General features: G+C 40.4%; 1 protein-coding gene across 1 annotated transcript in view; it reads left to right on the forward strand.

Moving 5' to 3' along the window:
* The first annotated feature begins 4,448 nt into the window (after positions 1–4,448).
* The window catches only part of COL3A1 (collagen type III alpha 1 chain), a 75,205-nt gene continuing 61,427 nt past the window's right edge, over positions 4,449–18,226 (forward strand). Inside the window, exon 1 of the mRNA XM_006024633.2 lies at positions 4,449–4,672. Coding sequence (XP_006024695.1) covers positions 4,594–4,672 — 79 coding nt within the window. The 5' untranslated portion in view covers positions 4,449–4,593. The remainder of the gene's footprint in view (positions 4,673–18,226) is intronic.

The following is an 18,226-nucleotide window of genomic DNA, read 5'->3' on the forward strand; positions in this document are numbered from 1 at the left end:
TGGACAAGACTGATTAGTAGGGCAATGTTTAAATTAAGTATTCTTTGTCTATTCACTTGGGAGAAATAATTGCCAAGAATTAGCATCTGATACAAATATGTTTAATGGCTATCAATTAGACCCTTGTGAACTTGGGAAGCCCCTTCCAGACAATGAGGAATTTACATTTTAAAAGAAGAGACCTGTAAGAATATCACAGGAGAACAGGCTATTTAGAGAAGGACGTTTCTCACAGTGGGGAAATTAAATGACACTATCTTTAGGATATTGGATTAGTAATCTTTGTGTCTGAAAGGATGTAAATATTCTCCTGGTCATAATTAGATTAGGAAATACTTCTGATCTAGTAAATGAATATACCCTTGGAGGGGTCAGGAAGCTACATGCATATTATGGGCTCTTCAAGAATCCAATGGATAATATAAATAAGAAGCCATACTTAAGTTTTGCCTTAAGTAGCGTGACCATAATTATCTTATGGAAATCCAGGATGGGGGCATGCCAGGGGGTGCACACACATACACACACATACACATACACTCACATGTGCACCAGGGCTTTGTGTGTGTCAGTGGGCAGGGCCAGGAGCACAGTGTCTTTCTCACCAGGCCTGCAGGCTAGGGCCAGGGCCGGGTAGCAGGGTGCTGGCTAGGCTTGGGGCACTGTGTGGGCTCTGACTCATGGTCCCACCCTGTCCTGGCACCTGCATCCTGGCCATGTATCCCCAGGCTGGGCAGGCACAGCCAGTCCTAGGCTCACATCCCACTCCTAAGTTAGGGCAGGGTGCAGCCAGGCCAGGCTGGGCTCTCAGCATAGGGGCTATGATGCAGCTGGCCCAGCCAACCTGGCCTGAAGGCCTGCAGCCAGGATGCACCTGCAGGTGCCAGGATGAGGCTGGAGTCATGAGTGAGCTCAAGGAAGATGTAGCCCATGCAACACCCCCAACTCACCCAGCACCCCACTCCCAACCCCGGCTTGCACCCACAGCTCTGGTGACAAAGACACTGGGCTCCCCACTTGCATCCCAACAGCTGCTCCAGGCCTGCCTGCTGCCACGCACATCCATGCACACTCCACCCTGTGGCTCCCAGCAGTGGAGCCAGGTGGGACAGTTCAGTACACACACACACACACACACACACACACACATACGCTTATATACATACATGTAACAGGGTGATAGTCAACCCTGTCCCTTGGTAGGATTCTTTTCCTGAGAAGAGGGGGGAACCAGGTCACAGAAAGGGCAAAGACTTAGGTACGAGACACAGCTGCACCTCTTTACACACCAGGAAGAGACACAGTGGATGAGGGTTCAGGAGCTACAAAAGAGTGGCACTCCAGACCACATGAGTCCCAGGTTCCTACCAGTATGGGATTTTTGCTTAAATTTTTTCCAACAGCCAGGAGACTGAGACAGCCTATAACATTCAGGATTACCCCAACCAATCCAGGACATATGGTCCCTTTAACCTTGAGGACAAGTGTTAGTCTAAAGCTTCCTGGGGATAAAGTGCTTTGTTCGCTCAGCCAGCAGGCTGGATATTCTGGCTGACAGGAGAACATGCAGGTGGCCCTGGCAGGAAAGTGAGAGGCAGGAGCTGCTTTCTATCCTGTTGAGCTGCATAGAAGCATCATTCAAAGGTTTAAGAGGCAGGGTAAGATCATATTACTGTTCTGACATTTCCTTTTGTTGTTTTATTATTGTATCTCTCTCTGTATCTCAACACGTGGTTACTGACTTCTGATATTTGTTCTTATTTTCTGTAATCAACTCTTTTATTATCTTTTATAACTTACTACTGTTAGGATTAAGTGTGATTTCAAAGCATTTAACCATAAAGGTAGGCCACTTCCAAGAAAGGGGGGATCTATCATTTCTAAATGCGTGACCAGACAAGTATGTGATTATTCTACTAAGACCTGGAAAGATTTACATGAGGTGGGTAAAGCTGAGGTGCCACAGGTCACGAAGATGATCTTTTGGAGCATCTCGGTGTATCCTCAATGGCCAAGCAGCAGATGGGAGAAAGAGGCTTGGGCCTGAAGGATACCCCAGTTTCAATGGTGCACTGGACTGCATCTGGGGTCAGATTGTTTCACAATGCTCACATCAAGTGAATGAGCTCCATCCAGAATGGTGAAATTACTGGTTCATGAGATATCAAATATAATAACAAAGATTTTTAAGAAATTAATCAAATCAAGGATTTTACTCTACTGCAGAATAGGAAGTATAGTACCTCTGTTTAAGAAAGAAGGAAAAAGTGATCCAGGCACTAGAGAAAAGTTGGCCTATCCTGGAAAGTATACAAAGCTTTAAAGCAAAGTTTTAAGGAGAGAATAATTAAGGACATTAAGGCAAACATAAAACATGTGACAAGGGTTTCTAATGGTAAATCGTTGTGGATTAACCTAATATCTCTCATGGAGAAAAGAACTCTTTTTAGACAAGGGAAACATGTTAATAAATTGATCTTGACTTCAGTAAAGTGTTTAATAAAATGTCACATGGGGAATTATTAAGAGAATAGGATTAGTGTAAGAATTTTAAGGTCAGAAAGGCTTTGGATGCACATTACATTTATAGAGCTATATATGTTCATATAGCACTAGTATCCACATACTCAGTCTCTCTAGCACCACAAAAATGATGGATCCACCACATAAAAAGTTGCTGTTTGAAACAGGAACTTCTGTGTACTGCTACATTTTGCAATGCCACATGTGAAGGATACATGTGGACAGTTAGACATAATGCTACAGGGGGCCTCTCAGACCTACCAGCATCCCACAGTGCTCCACACTCCCCACTCTCCTTCCAACAGGTTTGCCAACCCAAAAACACATTTTTGCTAACAGTCTGCAAACTTTTTATTGATAACCAGACTTTTTTCCTGACACATGTTTTTCCCATCAATAAAAAAAAATCTTGGATTGGCAGCCCTGCTTGATGACAGCAATGGTTTTACACTATGTTGATCTCACTTCAGGGGTTCCCTACTCACCCCACACCTTGAAAACCCAACTTTACCCAACAACATTCTGCACCCTGCAATCAACCCCCAGTCTTACTCCTACCACCCCAGGCCCCCATCCCAAAATAGACTCCCATCCATCCACCTCTTCCCCTTCATCTGAGCCCCATAGCTCTATCCTTGTCTTTCCTTGGGGCCCTACATACAGTACATTCAGGATGATCACTGAGAAGGCAGGCACACAGTTGGTAGCATTTGCTAGGATGAGCTCTACAGGCTGTATAAGGCCAGAAAGCCCTGACAGACAGTTCATTTCAGGGCTCTGAGCAGACATCCTGCTTAGACACCAGGGACACAGACAGAAGTTATGTTGGACAACCTGAAAACACTCCACAGCCATGCCATGGCATATATGCATGGCTCCAGAGTACTTTTTAAGTGGCCGATCATGTGACAAATTAACCCTCATCAATGAGGTATCAGATGAAGGTGTTCCACTTTAAAGCACCTTAGGGAACGTGGGTTAATTTTTGGCATGTTTGGGGCTGGGCTGATGAAGGGGGGAGCAGGTAGATCAGAGCCATACTTAACTCTGTTTGACCTTGTCAAGTCAGGAGTTTCAACTTAAGTGAAAGTGTATTGTGTGTGGGCTCAGGAAGCATGATCCAGCACTATACATCAAATTCAGAGGTAATAGCAGACCTATTTGATTTGTTGTTTATACTGACAGAAAATGCTCATGGTGAGTTTAGCCCTGGTTAATGGTTTGTACCATGACATATATGTATATTCACATAAGTGATGATTTGATATGTTATATCAGCAATACATAAAAAAAAAATGTCATTTGTATAGGTAATGAAAGAGCAATCCTGCATTCATTACTGCCTGCATGCAAAGAATGAAGTCAGACTGATCTCTTCAAATTCACTGATTTACAGCAGTAAATGGTTTGGCCCATTGTTTTAAGTGTAATACAGTAAAGTAAACTACAGCATGCAGTTCAATTAAACAGTATTTCTTCAAGAGTCATCAGATTTCTACATTAATACCCACATGCATTTTAGGATTAGGGAAACTCCAAAATTAAAATAATTTATATCACAAATTTCCTTTAGGAAGTAAAATCCTCTCAAGCAACGTATTTTTAATGCGATTTTACACTTCCCTCTCTCTCTCTCTCTCTCTCTCTCTCTCTCTCTCTCTCTCTCACACTCACACACACACACACACACACACACACACAAAATATACACACTTCATGTGGGGGGGGGGGGGGGGTGTATCATGTATAGATACATACAAGATCTCCAGATGTGCTATTTATCTAGTTTACTTAGCTGTTTCTTCTGTAAAGCCAAGAGAAATATTAATCATTTCATCAGCTGTTAAGGGGATGGTCTTCTTCTCATATTGCAGAAAGGGGCTGGAAAGTTAAGAGAAGCCAAAGTTTTTCCTATTTAAGGCCAAAGCACTGGAATGCCTGTGGCTGAGTTCTGTACAGGGCCCGGGTGCTGAAAGGGCAGGGAACAATCGATGGTGCTATTTTGAACTGATTTTTCTTTCCCCCACATTTTTATTTTTGCACATAGAGTCTCATGTCTAATATTTAGACATGATGAGCTTTGTGCAAAATATAGTTTTGCTCATTCTTGCCATTTTTCAGCCCTCAGTTATTTTGGCACAACAAGATGGTGAGTAATTCACACTTCTTACATTTATATATATATATTTATATGTATTTATGTTCATCGGTCATCTTAATAACCTGTAAGAAATTAGACTTCTCAAATCTGCCAAGAATATATTTCCATCACTGATTCCTCATTGCCAAAGAGTTAATATTTTAGCCGAATACTGTACTTATATGTTTTATTAATCCAGAGGTTTATAATTGTAAAATATGCTTTGCTTTTTTCTGCATTTAAACAGACTGAACAATATTCCTTACTTATGTTGCAGTGGTTCTTGTTTGTGCTTGCTTTCACTACCACAGGCAGTGGAAAGTTTTTCAAACTATTTCTTTTAACTCTTGGAATAACCTCTTAGCATCCTAGCTCTCTGCATTCTGGAAGTCATTTGTCACAAGTCATCAGTTTCTACTTTCAGCTACTTTTTGAATTGTTGCTCTGTACCATATAATACATGTTCCTTTGGCATCACAGGAAGATGTTTTAAAGACTTTGGGGGAGGGGGGGCTTAAAAGTTCCTGTCAGGATTGCTGAATTCATTTTTTTTTTCCTAAGACAAATCAAAAAAATATGTGTAAGCCTGGTAAGTTTCTCCTTTTGTTTTTTGTCATAAAGCAGAATGATGAATGGATATACTCACATAAAATCTTTTCAGTTATACATCTTCAGGTTGTTTTAAGCCCTTATATCTTCAGGTAATAGCTGGTGGGAGGGTGTGTATGAGTGAGAGGGAGAGAGAGAGTGACAGAGAGGTGAATCTGGAATGCAGTGAAAAATCAGTCTACACTTACTCTTTACTCTAAAATGAGTTTATCATGATTAGGATTAAGTTAAACAGCTGCAATTCTTGAAAGACATTTGATACTTTTTGGATCTGTACCATTTCTGCTTTCTGGTGATTCTAATAAAAACCTTTCATGTCTTACTCTTAAAAAGTGATGTCATCTTTTGTGTTTCTTCTAAATATGAAAGAAACGATGCATTTATTCATGCACTAAATAAACTAATTACTTTATGATTAGAGAGATAATTGGTAATAAAATACATTGTACTGCACTTAGACACGGTCAATCCCTTTTTAAGTGGAAAAAATGGAAAACCTGTCTGGAAAAGCATACCTAGAAAGCAATCTCTGCATCTGGGTTTACTAATTTTCCAACAGGAGGTTTTATTAGTAGAGCAGCTGGAGCAGAGAGTGAGTGTTTCATTCTGAGCAAGTCAAGAATAATACTTTGTAACAAAGAAGCACTTAAAATGAATTCTAAATGCCAAATACCTAATGAAAATTGAAGGAAGTTAATATTCTAAATGCCATTCAAAACTATTAATTTCAAATGATTCTTTTGCCTTTTCAGATTATATTTTTACTGCCATTGTTAAGTCTCTTTTTTCAGCATGTAGATTAAACAGCCCTCTGAAAATGGAACATTGCAAAAGCCAAAAATATGTATATAATGGGTTACAGCAGCAAAGCAAATTCATGTTTTTCCCCATGCACAATGGAGGACTTCTCCACCTGATCATAGTGAAAAACACCCCCAGTTTGAGACCCTCCTCACTTAATAAAATCTCTTGTGCATCATTCCATGATAAACCTTCTCCCCTTAGTTGGTTGTGTCCCATTTTGACTCAAGTAACCACCAGTGTTAGGCAAAGAGAAACAAGTATGCCAAGAAATGTGAAGGAATAACCTTAAGAGCTTATTTCTTTGCCACATTCATGTCTCATGGTATGGCAGCATTTCCATACTGGGCTAACTTCCATGAGGGTAGAGAGCTATGGTTACTTGGAAGATAATAGTAAAACACAAGATAATTTATTTGTAAATGGAGATGAAATTGAATATCCTCTTTGGTTTCCTAGAATATCAAGTATTGCCCTTTCCCTGGAATGTTCTCTTCCACAACTTTAAAAAAAATGTTTGTCTTCTGACAGAGTGGCTTTTTCTGCTTTTTTTCCCCTCAGCATAATGGACATGCTCAAAAATCCTAATAATAAAAATAGAATTCAAATATTTAAATAGAAATATTGCTGATGCATATATAGTGTAGTGATGGGCTGCACTAATATGTCCAGGTTTGAAAAGAAAAATTCCAGACATGCTGAAGTGCCCATTTTTCAAAAAATATTATATGATTTGTAAATCATACAATGTAAGTAAATACAACATTTTCCTTGCAAAATATTGCTAGAAATAACCTTGCCATGATGTTAAGGAAGCTACTTAGTGAACAGCATGCTTAGAATAATCAGATGTAGTTCTGAGTTCTTCGTTTCTTTGCTTTGTTGTTTGCAGGAATGGAAGTTAAAAATTGGTCTAAGAAAGAATCTCCCCTTTTTTGGCTCATGGCTATTGTAGAATATGAAATTTTCCCTCAGTAGCACTAATAGAGTTTTGAAAATGTCCTAGCAATTTAGTAGGGTTCTTTTATCTTGTAAAAATGATTTAGCTAGATATGGGTTAAGCCTAGTTTTTCTGGCCTGTGGTGTCATAACAAAGCACCACCTGGTGGCTGGCAACTCTTTCTTATACATGACAAATGAAGATTCAGATTCAAGAAATTAATACTTAATGCTCATTTGTGTTACATTATTGAGTCAGTGATTTGGGAACTATTAAGTTAGTCAAGGCACCGTTCTTCCAGCTTCCTCACATTTAGTAACTCTAAAGTATTAGGTCCCTAAAGTATTAGGAAACAAAGTGCTGAATTCTATCTTATCTTGCTTAGAGTTACAATAATGTTGAAAAAAATATGCAAAAAAATCTAAGTCTAAATCTTATTCCTGAGCATACAGTTCCTCTGATCAGGTATATACATGTTGTTAGAAGCATGTGAAATTTTAGAAATAAGCCGTAAATTGCACATCACTGAAAGAATTGTACACACATTTCAAAGTATTTGAAATAAAGAAAGCTATAGTTTTGGGTGTTTTACTCTCCTGAAAGCTCTGCCTCAAGCTATCATTATTTGCCAACAACTTTCATGGATGAAGTTCACTTTTACACAGAAAAGCGTTCTTGTAATTGAGGAAGTACCACATACATGGTGCAGAGCAAATGGCTGTCTCTAGCATAGGATCTCACTGAAAACTCTAGTAAAAGACTACTCCAAATATAGTGGTTTACACCCATTTGAAGGCTGCTTTATTTTCAAATGCACTAAAGGAATTTTCATGTAAAGAGGAAGTAGGGTCAAGAACTAAGCACAATTCTGCTGCACTTCTAGTTGACTCTACAAAGTAAATTACCAATTACTGTCAGGCCTCTGCATAGTTTGTTAGACTAATTTCAAAATATATGTTACCCATCTGTTACCCATCTGTGAAATGAACATACTCATTATTTCCCACAAGCTTCCTGACACCCATCCATGATGAATATAAGGATGTTTTGGAGACCTAGGACCTAGGATTTTTTTTTCTGTTTTACACCATGTATAATAAGTAACTCCAATGAGGTCATCAGAACCGCACTATGTGATAGCAGAACTCAGTGCAACACTAAATCTTTGCATAGCAATAACTTAATGCTTACATTATCATATAAACTCACCTTTTTCATGATTTTAGTGCATGGGTGGGCAATTATTTGGGCTGGGGGGCCACTAGCCTGCAACAACTCACCAAAATTCTGTATGTGGCTCTACCCTAGGTCCCAGCCGTGGTCTGTTACCTCTTTACGATCCTGGCCTGGGCCCCAGGGTTTCCATGGCAGCTGGCATGGAAACCACACAGGCAGAGCAAGCTCTTCTAAGAGGATGAGATGGGGCTACAGGTGTGTGGGGAACAGTATCTGGGAGCAGGATGGGCAAGTGGGACTGGGGCCAGGGCTGGGATCATGGTGTGGTTGCAGCATGGGGCTGGGGCCCAGGACAGAGCCATGATCTGCTCCCTACATGCCCCTGCCCATGGAACTGGCACCCATCGCAGGAATGTACGAGCAGCAAATCATGGCTCTGCCCCAGGCCCCAGGACCCAGTTCCACGCTGCCACCACCCTGCATTCCCAGCCCTGGTCCCAGCCCCGGTCCCAGCCCTGACCCTCCATCCTGCTCCTGGACGCCACTCCCTGGCCACCCATAGCCCCACCCCATCCTCCCAGCCAAGCATGCCCTGCCCAGGTGGGTCCCAGGCTGGTCTTCATAGAGACCATACCTGCCCCCCTGCCTGCTTACCCACCCACCCACTCAGTCTGGTGCCCCCAGCACTGGGTGGACAGGATGGGGTGTCTAGGCAGCAGGACCAGGTCGGACAGCAGCGGTACCACTGGCAGTGACAGATGGAAGGAACTGCTGCCACTTGGGCTGCCAGGAACCAGAGTCCAGCCTCCATAACACCCCAACCCCACTGCAGGCTGGATCCCTTTGTGAGCTGGATCCAGCCCACCAGCTGTATTTTGCCCACCACAGCTTTCATGTGTCTACATGCAACAATATGATATGTATGTATTCTTTATTTATCTAAATTAGCTCATAGCAAGCAAACACCTGAGATAAGAGATGGTGTCTTTGTTTTATAGGTTTCGCCAATCCAAATATATTTACCAGATTGCCATTGTTAAAGATAAAAGCAGAGCTGGATTGATTATAGACCTGAGTATCATCAATGTATGGCCATGGATATTGGTAGCTAACTGAGTGTTCACATATGACAGGTCTAGTATCCAAAGAAAATGTTCTAAAATGACTGGGTTTGTACCACATCCATCATTCACTGAACAAGGAGAGACTCACCCAGTCTAACAAAAAAAGAAGTGGGGAAATAAGAATAAGGGCAAGATAGATCAGAAATTATGCTTGTATTTAGCTGAGCAAATGAAAGGAAAAGCAGTTTTGTAAGAAAGTTATTCCATGGATTTCCTGGAATAATAAAGAATTCTGTAGAGAGAAGACAGCAATATTGTATATTTTGCCAAAAAACTCTTAGGCCACCCATTATCCATTTCCTACTCTTCACCCTATTTTGGAGCCACTGTCTAATAAAATGCCTCAACACCTTTCCTGAACACTTTCTCAAATGGACTCAGATCTTAAACAGTTATGGATGCAGAAACTGGCATCATGATGTACTACACAGGCAGCTGAGTGGAATACTTGGCAGTGTACATTTGGTTTATGTTTGCTTCACCCTGTGTTTGCTATCAAATTTTGAAATGACATTGTTAAAAGTGAATATATGAAATTAAACTCAGCAGAGTGTGCACCACAAGCAAGACTGTGTTTTGGAAAAGTTATGCATGACTGTCTAAATTAAAGCCTGTGGAACATCTCCTCCCTTGCCCCCACGACTAATCAGGTGTATATGTTTTCTTGGAAATGTGACAGATTTCATAAACACACATTCCCAAGAGACCTTATCCTTGTGAAAATGAGAGCATTAGGTCCCTCTTTCCTAATTTCCCATGCGTGTTTTTCATTTGAGACCAAAGTGAAGCAGACTTTTTAAAAGGGTGGGTGGGGGGTGGCTGAAAACATCCACTGCTTTTTTACAAAGGGAGGAGACAGAGATAAAGGGTGCTTCCCTTGGCCCTGATGGTAGTGCTTTAGTCAGAGCCAGTACATTTGTTCTCCTAGCAGAGTTGCAAATTACAAACAGACACTCTGTCTCTTTCCAGCTGCTGGCTGCATTTGGGGACTTGAATTAGACAAGTAGAAATTATACTCTGTTTCTTGCAAAATGTTAGTTGTAGCCAGCCTTACGCAACACTTGGCTATTAGTTGTAATTCATTTGTTTGGTGGTGGTGACAGAAGAGCTAGAATTAGCATGGTTTTTGTAGATTCTAGTCCTATATTGGCATGGACATTAACTTGGATATATATGGGCATTAGCTTTGGATGTAGACATGTTGATAATCTGTAGAATATGATATGCATTACTAATGGATGACAGTGCAACCTGTAACTACTACTAGCTATTGCTGACATGCATCTCTATCCTGCCTTCTGCAGAGTAACCTGGTTAACATGGGAGCTAGCTGCACAGCCTCTGAATAAGAACCTTCTAGACCTTAAATGCTGGAAGCTGCAAGTAGGAGAGGAACAGGAGAAAAACCCTGGTCATAACCTGCTCACTCTGCCTTTCAACTTCCACTCTCTGCCACTGTGTGACTCAGCATACTGGGCAAGATGGACCTATGGTCTGACCCAATAAATGGCAGTTCTCATGTTCTTATGTAACTACCTCTCTACTACTGCCATATAGTGTGTCATATTTAGTTCTTCCCAGTTCTGTCTGTAACAGATTGTTTGGATTTAGGAAAAATATGTCTAGAGAAGGATGAGGTGCAGGCTACCACTAATAGGATTCAATAGTATGGCATCTTTCCATGGCAGTATGAAAATGATGTTAACTTTGGATGTGCTCTTAGTGACCTTGGGTGTGCTCTTAGAGAAAATCAACTATTACAATAGCCACTGACAATTTGCGTTGGCCTCTAAATCAGTTTGTGATAATGACTGTTCAAAACCTATTAGAATGAGAAATCAGTGTTGTGTCCATTAACTCCTTCTGATGTAATTGTGTGCATGTGTATGCATCTGTGATGGTGAAACAAAGACCTGCTTCAGAAAACACAGATAAGTATATGAGGAAAACAAACAATAAAGGGAATGTGATATTGGCCATTAGTTTGTTGAGGAACTTAAGGTAACTGAACTGGATTTAAAGGTAGTTGTAGAAACAATATGTGATATGAAAAAATAAATCCTCCCTTGGTGATATTCAGTTTTAAGAAGCTGGAATAAATTGTCAGTGAATGTGTTATCTAGGCTCATTACTTGGGTTTGTTCTCCTAGTCCTAGTTTGTTAAATTATATATTACTGTCAGGTGGTAACCTGGTTCTAACGGAAAGAACTATCAAACATCATACAAAGGCTCTATAAACATTTGTAATCAGATACACATTTCTAATGACACAATATTTGAAATAAAAATAGGTTTAAACTCAAACTTGATAATATTAAAATACTTCAATATTGGGTGGCAATATTTTTCTCTTTGACAGATACTGTATTTTATGTTGCATATTAAGGAGAAGTAATTTCTATACTTCCTAGTTTTGATCTTTGACAGATATCTTAATGTATCCCACCATAGTTAAGTTTTAATTACATTTTTTAACCTTGAAGCAGTTTCAATAATAATATAACCATGTATCATAATTTCCAGATATCAGAAGTAATAATTATATGTCCTGTATGTAACATTTATCATGACCAAATATGATTTGTGCAATTTGGTGCCTAGACTAAATTCTGAAAAGAGAGAAAGATACCCAATAAAAACTTCAGAATTAGCTTCCCTGAGGTTAAGGATGATTTTTGTTTAAAATATTTCATCCAATAAGTAGCATAATCCCCTTCATTGCCCAAAATGAATGGAATCTTATAGAGGAATAGAGTGGGAAAAGTTCTGTCTTTCTGATATTATCTTCACTCTCAAAATCTATTGAGAGAGGTAATTACTCTTAAGTAAGACAGAAGACAGGGCAGGGGGGGCACTTTAGAGTAACTGCCTCAGAGGCATAAGCTTTCATAAGCAACATCATCAAATTAAGCAGGTAATCACCTGTGAAAGATTATGCCTCTCTGAACCAGTTAGTGTCTAAAAAACTATGAAAAAGTTGGTCGCTGATTCAATTCAGAGGAGATTTGGCTCAATTTGGCAGTTGAATCTCCAAATCCAAATTGAATCAGGAGACCCATTAATCTCTCCAAATTGAATTAGAATCCTCCAATTCAATTTGGAGAGATTTGACAATTCAGCCATAGACACAGCTTTATATATTTTTTCTAAGTACCTCAAGGTACCAGGAATGGCTCGTGAATGCTATGATGGTGGGGTGGAGCATCCCACGGGAGTGTGGGAGGGATCCCCCGCCTGCTTGTCAGTGGACCTGGAAGTACTTCTGGGTCCACTTCCACTTCTGGGTCTACCGCAGAGCAGGCAGGGGACCCCCCTCCCCACCCCTTGGCTCAGCAACTGGTGCCTCCTGGATCGGGGGGGGCACCTGGGGTCCCCCAGCAGCTGATCACCGAGCCAGAGGGGTGCAGGGGGTCCACCCCCCCATGCTCCCATGGGATGCTCCACCCACCCCACCATCTCAGCATTTACGAGCCATGCCTGACACCTCAAAGCATGTAGAAAAAACACATAAAGCTGTGTCTATGGCCGAATTGCTGATTCTCCAAATCAGAATCAAATCTTCAGATTCAGATTTGTCCAAATTGAATCAGGACAATGATCTAAATCAGCAAATTGAATCACTCATTCCCGAATCAGGCTGAATCTGAATCCAAATCAAATATTGCCCACTCTGCACACCCCTAATGTTTAGGGGTAAGGTCACGATTGCACCTGTCTTGTTTATTCCATTATGCTATTATAAAAATGGTTCCCAGAAATTAACCTTTGCACTGAATAGCTTTAGCTGATGGTTGACTCAGACAACCACTGAAGCCAGAATATACATTGGAATAGTCCTTAAGCTCTGCCAGGGGTGCTAAGCAGAGCCCTAGACACCTTGAGATCACAAGGAACTTAATTGTGGCTTAAAGTCAGCTTTGATCTTCTTCCCTACCTTCTTGCAATAATTGCAGGACAGGAGCAATGGTAAATTGATTCTCATATTAATTTTATATTGACACTTGCCTCCCAAAATAGTGCAGCTTATTGGCTCTAATGTTGATAAATGTATCTTATAGTTATTACTTTTCCTCAAAATAAATTGTTTCATAGAAACAGCTTTCTCCATTTCATAAATCATCTCCTTTGTAAGAATCCACCCCTTAAACACTGTTTTTTTTCTTCAATATGAATCCTGCTGCTTTTGAGTTTCCAGAGTCGCCTGTTTCATGTCAAAATGACAATGGAAAACATGATATAACCCCTCAAACAACATCATTTGTTAACTTTAGTTAAGCTAAACTTCAGACACTGGGACTTCTGGCTGTGCTCAGTGAAAATGCAGCAGAAGAGATTCCTTTCAGATTAGCTAAGAAACCACTTCCATTTTCCATGATTTACATCAAGCTAGGCAGTTTCAAAAATGAAATATCAGAGCAAGAATGAAAATGATATGCCTTTTAAGAATGTCTGATTTTTTTTTTCTCTTGCTGCGTTTCACACGAGTTCTTTGTGAAGAGATTTTGGCGAGGGAACTGAAATCAGAGAGAAAGCATTATACAACCCAAGAAGACAGCTTTAAAGTAGTGGTATATATTTTGAGGTTTAATGCAGTCTGCTACTTAGAAAGCCTAGACCTTTAGATGTGGCCAAGGAGCACACAGCACAGCTCCAAAAGTGGAGATGTAAGTTATAGCTGGAAAGCTTGAGCTGGCTGTGTATCAGAATAGTCCCCACATACAAATTATAACAAGACCAAGTTGCCCCAAAAGTGGGGCTTTAAGAGACCAATGCTGAAACCAGAGATTAATGCTGGGAAGGTGGCCCTACATACTGCTTCCCTCCCTCATTATCAGTAACTGGAGAGAAGCATAGGAGTTTCTACACTTTGGCTGTGTCTACACGAGAGGCTGACTGTGCAGTAGCCCAATACTATAGTGCAGTAGCATTGCATGGGAAAAACTGTGTTGTGACACTAATGGGCGGTAATATTAGGCTACTGCACAGAAAGCATACTAAAAAGGCATTCGTCAGTACTACTGTGCAGTAACTTGGGTTACTGCACAATCAGTGTTTCACATAGCCCGTGTCACCTGAGGATTCGCCTTATCCCATAGTGGTTCTTCCATGGTAAATTATGTTCACTGTAGGTCCAGTGTCCTCCAGCAGTGTGGTATAATATAGTATCACAGGGAAGAATCCAGGCCTGGAGTTCAGTACCAGAGATTAATGGCTGAATTTTGCCGAAGTCACATTCCAGAGTCATGTACCCTTTAGACCGCCTAAAAAAACTAAGCCTTTATCTTCCTTCCTTGGCTATAACTTGTTCCCACTGAAATCTGTGCCTGAAGTCTCAGTAGCCTGTTAGTGCCCTTTAGGCCCTTTTATCTCAAACATCAATTTTTTATTCCCTTTGTTTTGTTTTTGTTTGCGTTTTTGTTTTTTTCTCTGGGGGAAGTCTCATGCTTACTTTTTTGTACAGCTGCAAGAGCAAAATTACGGCTCTGCTTACACAAAAACATGACAAACTCTTGTTCATTTCTACACAACTAATGGAAAATATGGGGGAAGGGAGAATTCATTGTAACTTTGATGTTCAGTGTGGCTGTTATACTGAACATCAAAATCACAAGAATTACACTCCCCCACACACAAATTTTCCATTAGCTATGTGCAAATGAAGCCAAGCTTTTTGAAAATCACTCATGCTAAGCTTCTTTAGAAAGTATTTTCTCTTACTATTTTTTCTATCTTGGTATGTTTTCTTCCACCCTCTATAGAGTCACAATGATGCAATGCCAGTTTTATGGAAGAATGTATTGGAGGAAAATAACAAAGCTTTTGGAGGCAAATAACAAAGCTGTGTAGTGAAAATACACTACATGCTCAGAAATCTGTAAAAATCTAGTGGCTTGAATGTTGTCAGAGTTGCCCTCTGTGTTATCCCTCTTTTTAATGTGAGCTGAATAATATCTAGAAAGGAATTAAAGTCCAGAATCATCTTCTCACCTAAGATTTACTAAAGAAGTGATAATGAGATTTGTTCCCTTGGAAAAATCTTCTTTTAACAGACTTCCACATGCCCAGATTCTTGAATTCATATTTTTCTAATATCTGTAGCTGCAAGGGGGTTGAACTCAACAGAATTGCTTGTGCCAACTGTGGATGTGACAACTTAAGTAATAACTAATTTTCTGCGTTGTGATATCTAGCACTAAGGTTGTTAGGAAAAAGGATTTTTTTTTCTAGTTAGGAAAAAGGAATAGTAAGCCTAAGAATCAATGGTTATAAACAGTGCTGCAAAGTTATATTTAACAGATGGTCCAAACATTTGTAAATGTCTTTGCCAACCATGATAAAACAGCTGCAATGGTTACTTTGGTGATTTTATAATTTTGACATTAATTATCTTGAAATCAAAACAGATTGTATAGTGAGATACTTAATCTCCAATAAAAAGTATCAGACAGCTCAAGAAACACTATAAACACTGTCATGCATATCCAATTAAAAAGCCAAAATGGATATGGTTGAGAGAACACAAATTGCTTTGCAGATGAGAGTTAAGATGATGCAAGACAGCATTTTTGCTGACCTGTTCAATTTCTTAAGATTTACTTAAGAATTACTTATAAATACTTATAATTTATTTGCAGTTGCAGATATTATTCTCATCTTCAGTTATTGTGCCAGATCATTTGAATATAAAGTACAATCATTACATTTTCCAGTAAAATACAACTCAGGCAATCTCTTTGAATTCAATTAAATTATACAGACAATTGTTAGTGCAGACTGAGATTTCCTATGCTTTTTTATCTCTAATGTAACTTGCCTAGGTCAGTGAAGCTATACTACAGCTGAATCTGTGTCTGAAAACATAAACGGAGTTTCCACATATACTGCACTGAATTGGAATATCTCCTGTCTGTTCCAGTACCTTGAGAAAAGCACTGAATCAATCTGGGTTCTTCCAAGGCATAATATGGAAATAGATCAATTGTTTAGCCCTCTTCTTCAGCTAGGGAAAAAAAAATCCATGCTTAATTTCTGATTTCACTTGCCTGATAGAAATTGAATAATTAAGTCCAGCAAGGCTAATAAATAGAAAATGTTCTGCAACAGTTCTTTGCACAGGTCCAGGTTTGAACTTCTAGGTCCTATCCAGACAAGCATGGGTGTGCAGTGTGTGGTGCTGCAGACACATCTGCAGCACCACACCACGCCTTCAGATGTTTTTTTTACCCGCAGGAAAAAAAAAAATGAGCTGTGCACACACGGGCATTGCTCACAATGCAAAAGAGGAGCCGGGCTGCTCGGAGCCACACTGCAGCTGCCAGCCAGGCTCTGTGCAGCAGAATAACTGTGGCTACAGCCCCAAGAGGCCCCCAGGACCCCAGGTAAGGCTTCTGGAGCCAGCACAATGCTGGCTTCAGCCTGCCCTACTGACCGCAGGGTAACTTGCTGCATGCCAAAGCATGCACGGGACAGGCATTCCCTGAGGACAAGTAGCGGTAGCACAAGGTATGCAGCTGCTACTTGTCCCCAGGGAACCAAACATCACCACATGTGCACATGGCCCTAAAGTGAAATTTTTAGGCCCTGTCCTATAAGTAGCTTAGCATATATTGAATTTAGTTGTAACTGAAAATGCTTAGCACTTCGACTGAGGTATGGCCCAACTATTAGCAATATGGCAAACCAAAAGGTTCAATGTTTGATTCAATTTAGAATAGCAACCCAGAATTTGAACACAGATCTGAAATTTCTTTGAACTGTCAAACTGATCTGGAAATCCTGCTTGTATGCACACACATATGAACACACAGTTCTTCCTGCGCCTGATTAGGCGCGAAACATTTCAAGAACAAACTTCCTTGTATTACGGCCAATCTTTTTTGCAATCCAAACTAGAAACTAAAGATACAAAGATATTTATTAGATAGATTTAGATACAAACAAAAGACATATTTTATTAAATAGATTTTAAAACTGATACTTTTTAGAACCTCCAGAAAATAGGTATGTTGAATGAAGATACTTTCTGGCAGAAGTAAACCTTCCTGCCCATCTTTAGAAAGAATTTATACCAGCTTAATATATGCTTTTAAAAGACTATTTGTGGAGTCTGTTTTTTGTGGGGGAGGGGAAGGAGGGTTAACTACTCTGTATGTGCAGGCAGTTCATTGCTTGGCTAGGATTCACAAATTAGTTGAATAAATGTTGCAAAAGAAAAGGATCCATAAAATCAGCTGCGGTCCTTTCAGAGCTTAGATTTTTGTGCCAATTTCAATTTATTTTAGAGTTCTTAGAGCTTTCAGGCCCAACCCTATGTACCATTTGGCAACAGTGACTCTAAGTGGAAGGACTACACTGAAATCAAGTTATTGCAAAGTAAGGAGAATTTGTTCCAATATTATGACTGAGTGACCACAAATAAATTGATATCAGCTCATTCCTTATATTTACAGTCACTGACACAAACAGTGGTTTGACAAAATTGTTGTACGGTGGAAATATGGAGAAAGGGAAAATCTCATAGAGTATGTGCAGATGTTCACTGCACCCAATCTACAATCACGTGGCTTACTTTAAGCCACATGATTGTAGATTAAGAATGGCTTTTGCACATTTGTTAGAGGGGTGGAGGGAAGGGGTGGTGGTGGGCCTAGGCATGGGGTTTGGTGGGATTAGGAGGGGCTGCCAGGTCTCAACAGGTGGGATTGGTGGGCCTGCAGAGAGGAGGGGGGGGTGTCCATCCAGGAGCAGGGAGGTTAGGCGAATAGAAATAGGCTGTCCAGGGGCAGGGCGTGGAGGTAGGAAAAGTGGAGCTTGAGCATGGGGTGAAGGAGGGGTGGTGGGCAGGGGTAGGGTCAGGGGCTGGAACTGGGACTGTGGCAATCTGCACTCTGCAACTGTACAGAGGTTCAGCA

The sequence above is a fragment of the Alligator sinensis genome, unplaced genomic scaffold (assembly GCF_000455745.1).
Source record: "Alligator sinensis unplaced genomic scaffold, ASM45574v1 scaffold67_1, whole genome shotgun sequence".
In the NCBI taxonomy this organism is placed as follows: Eukaryota; Metazoa; Chordata; order Crocodylia; family Alligatoridae; genus Alligator; species Alligator sinensis.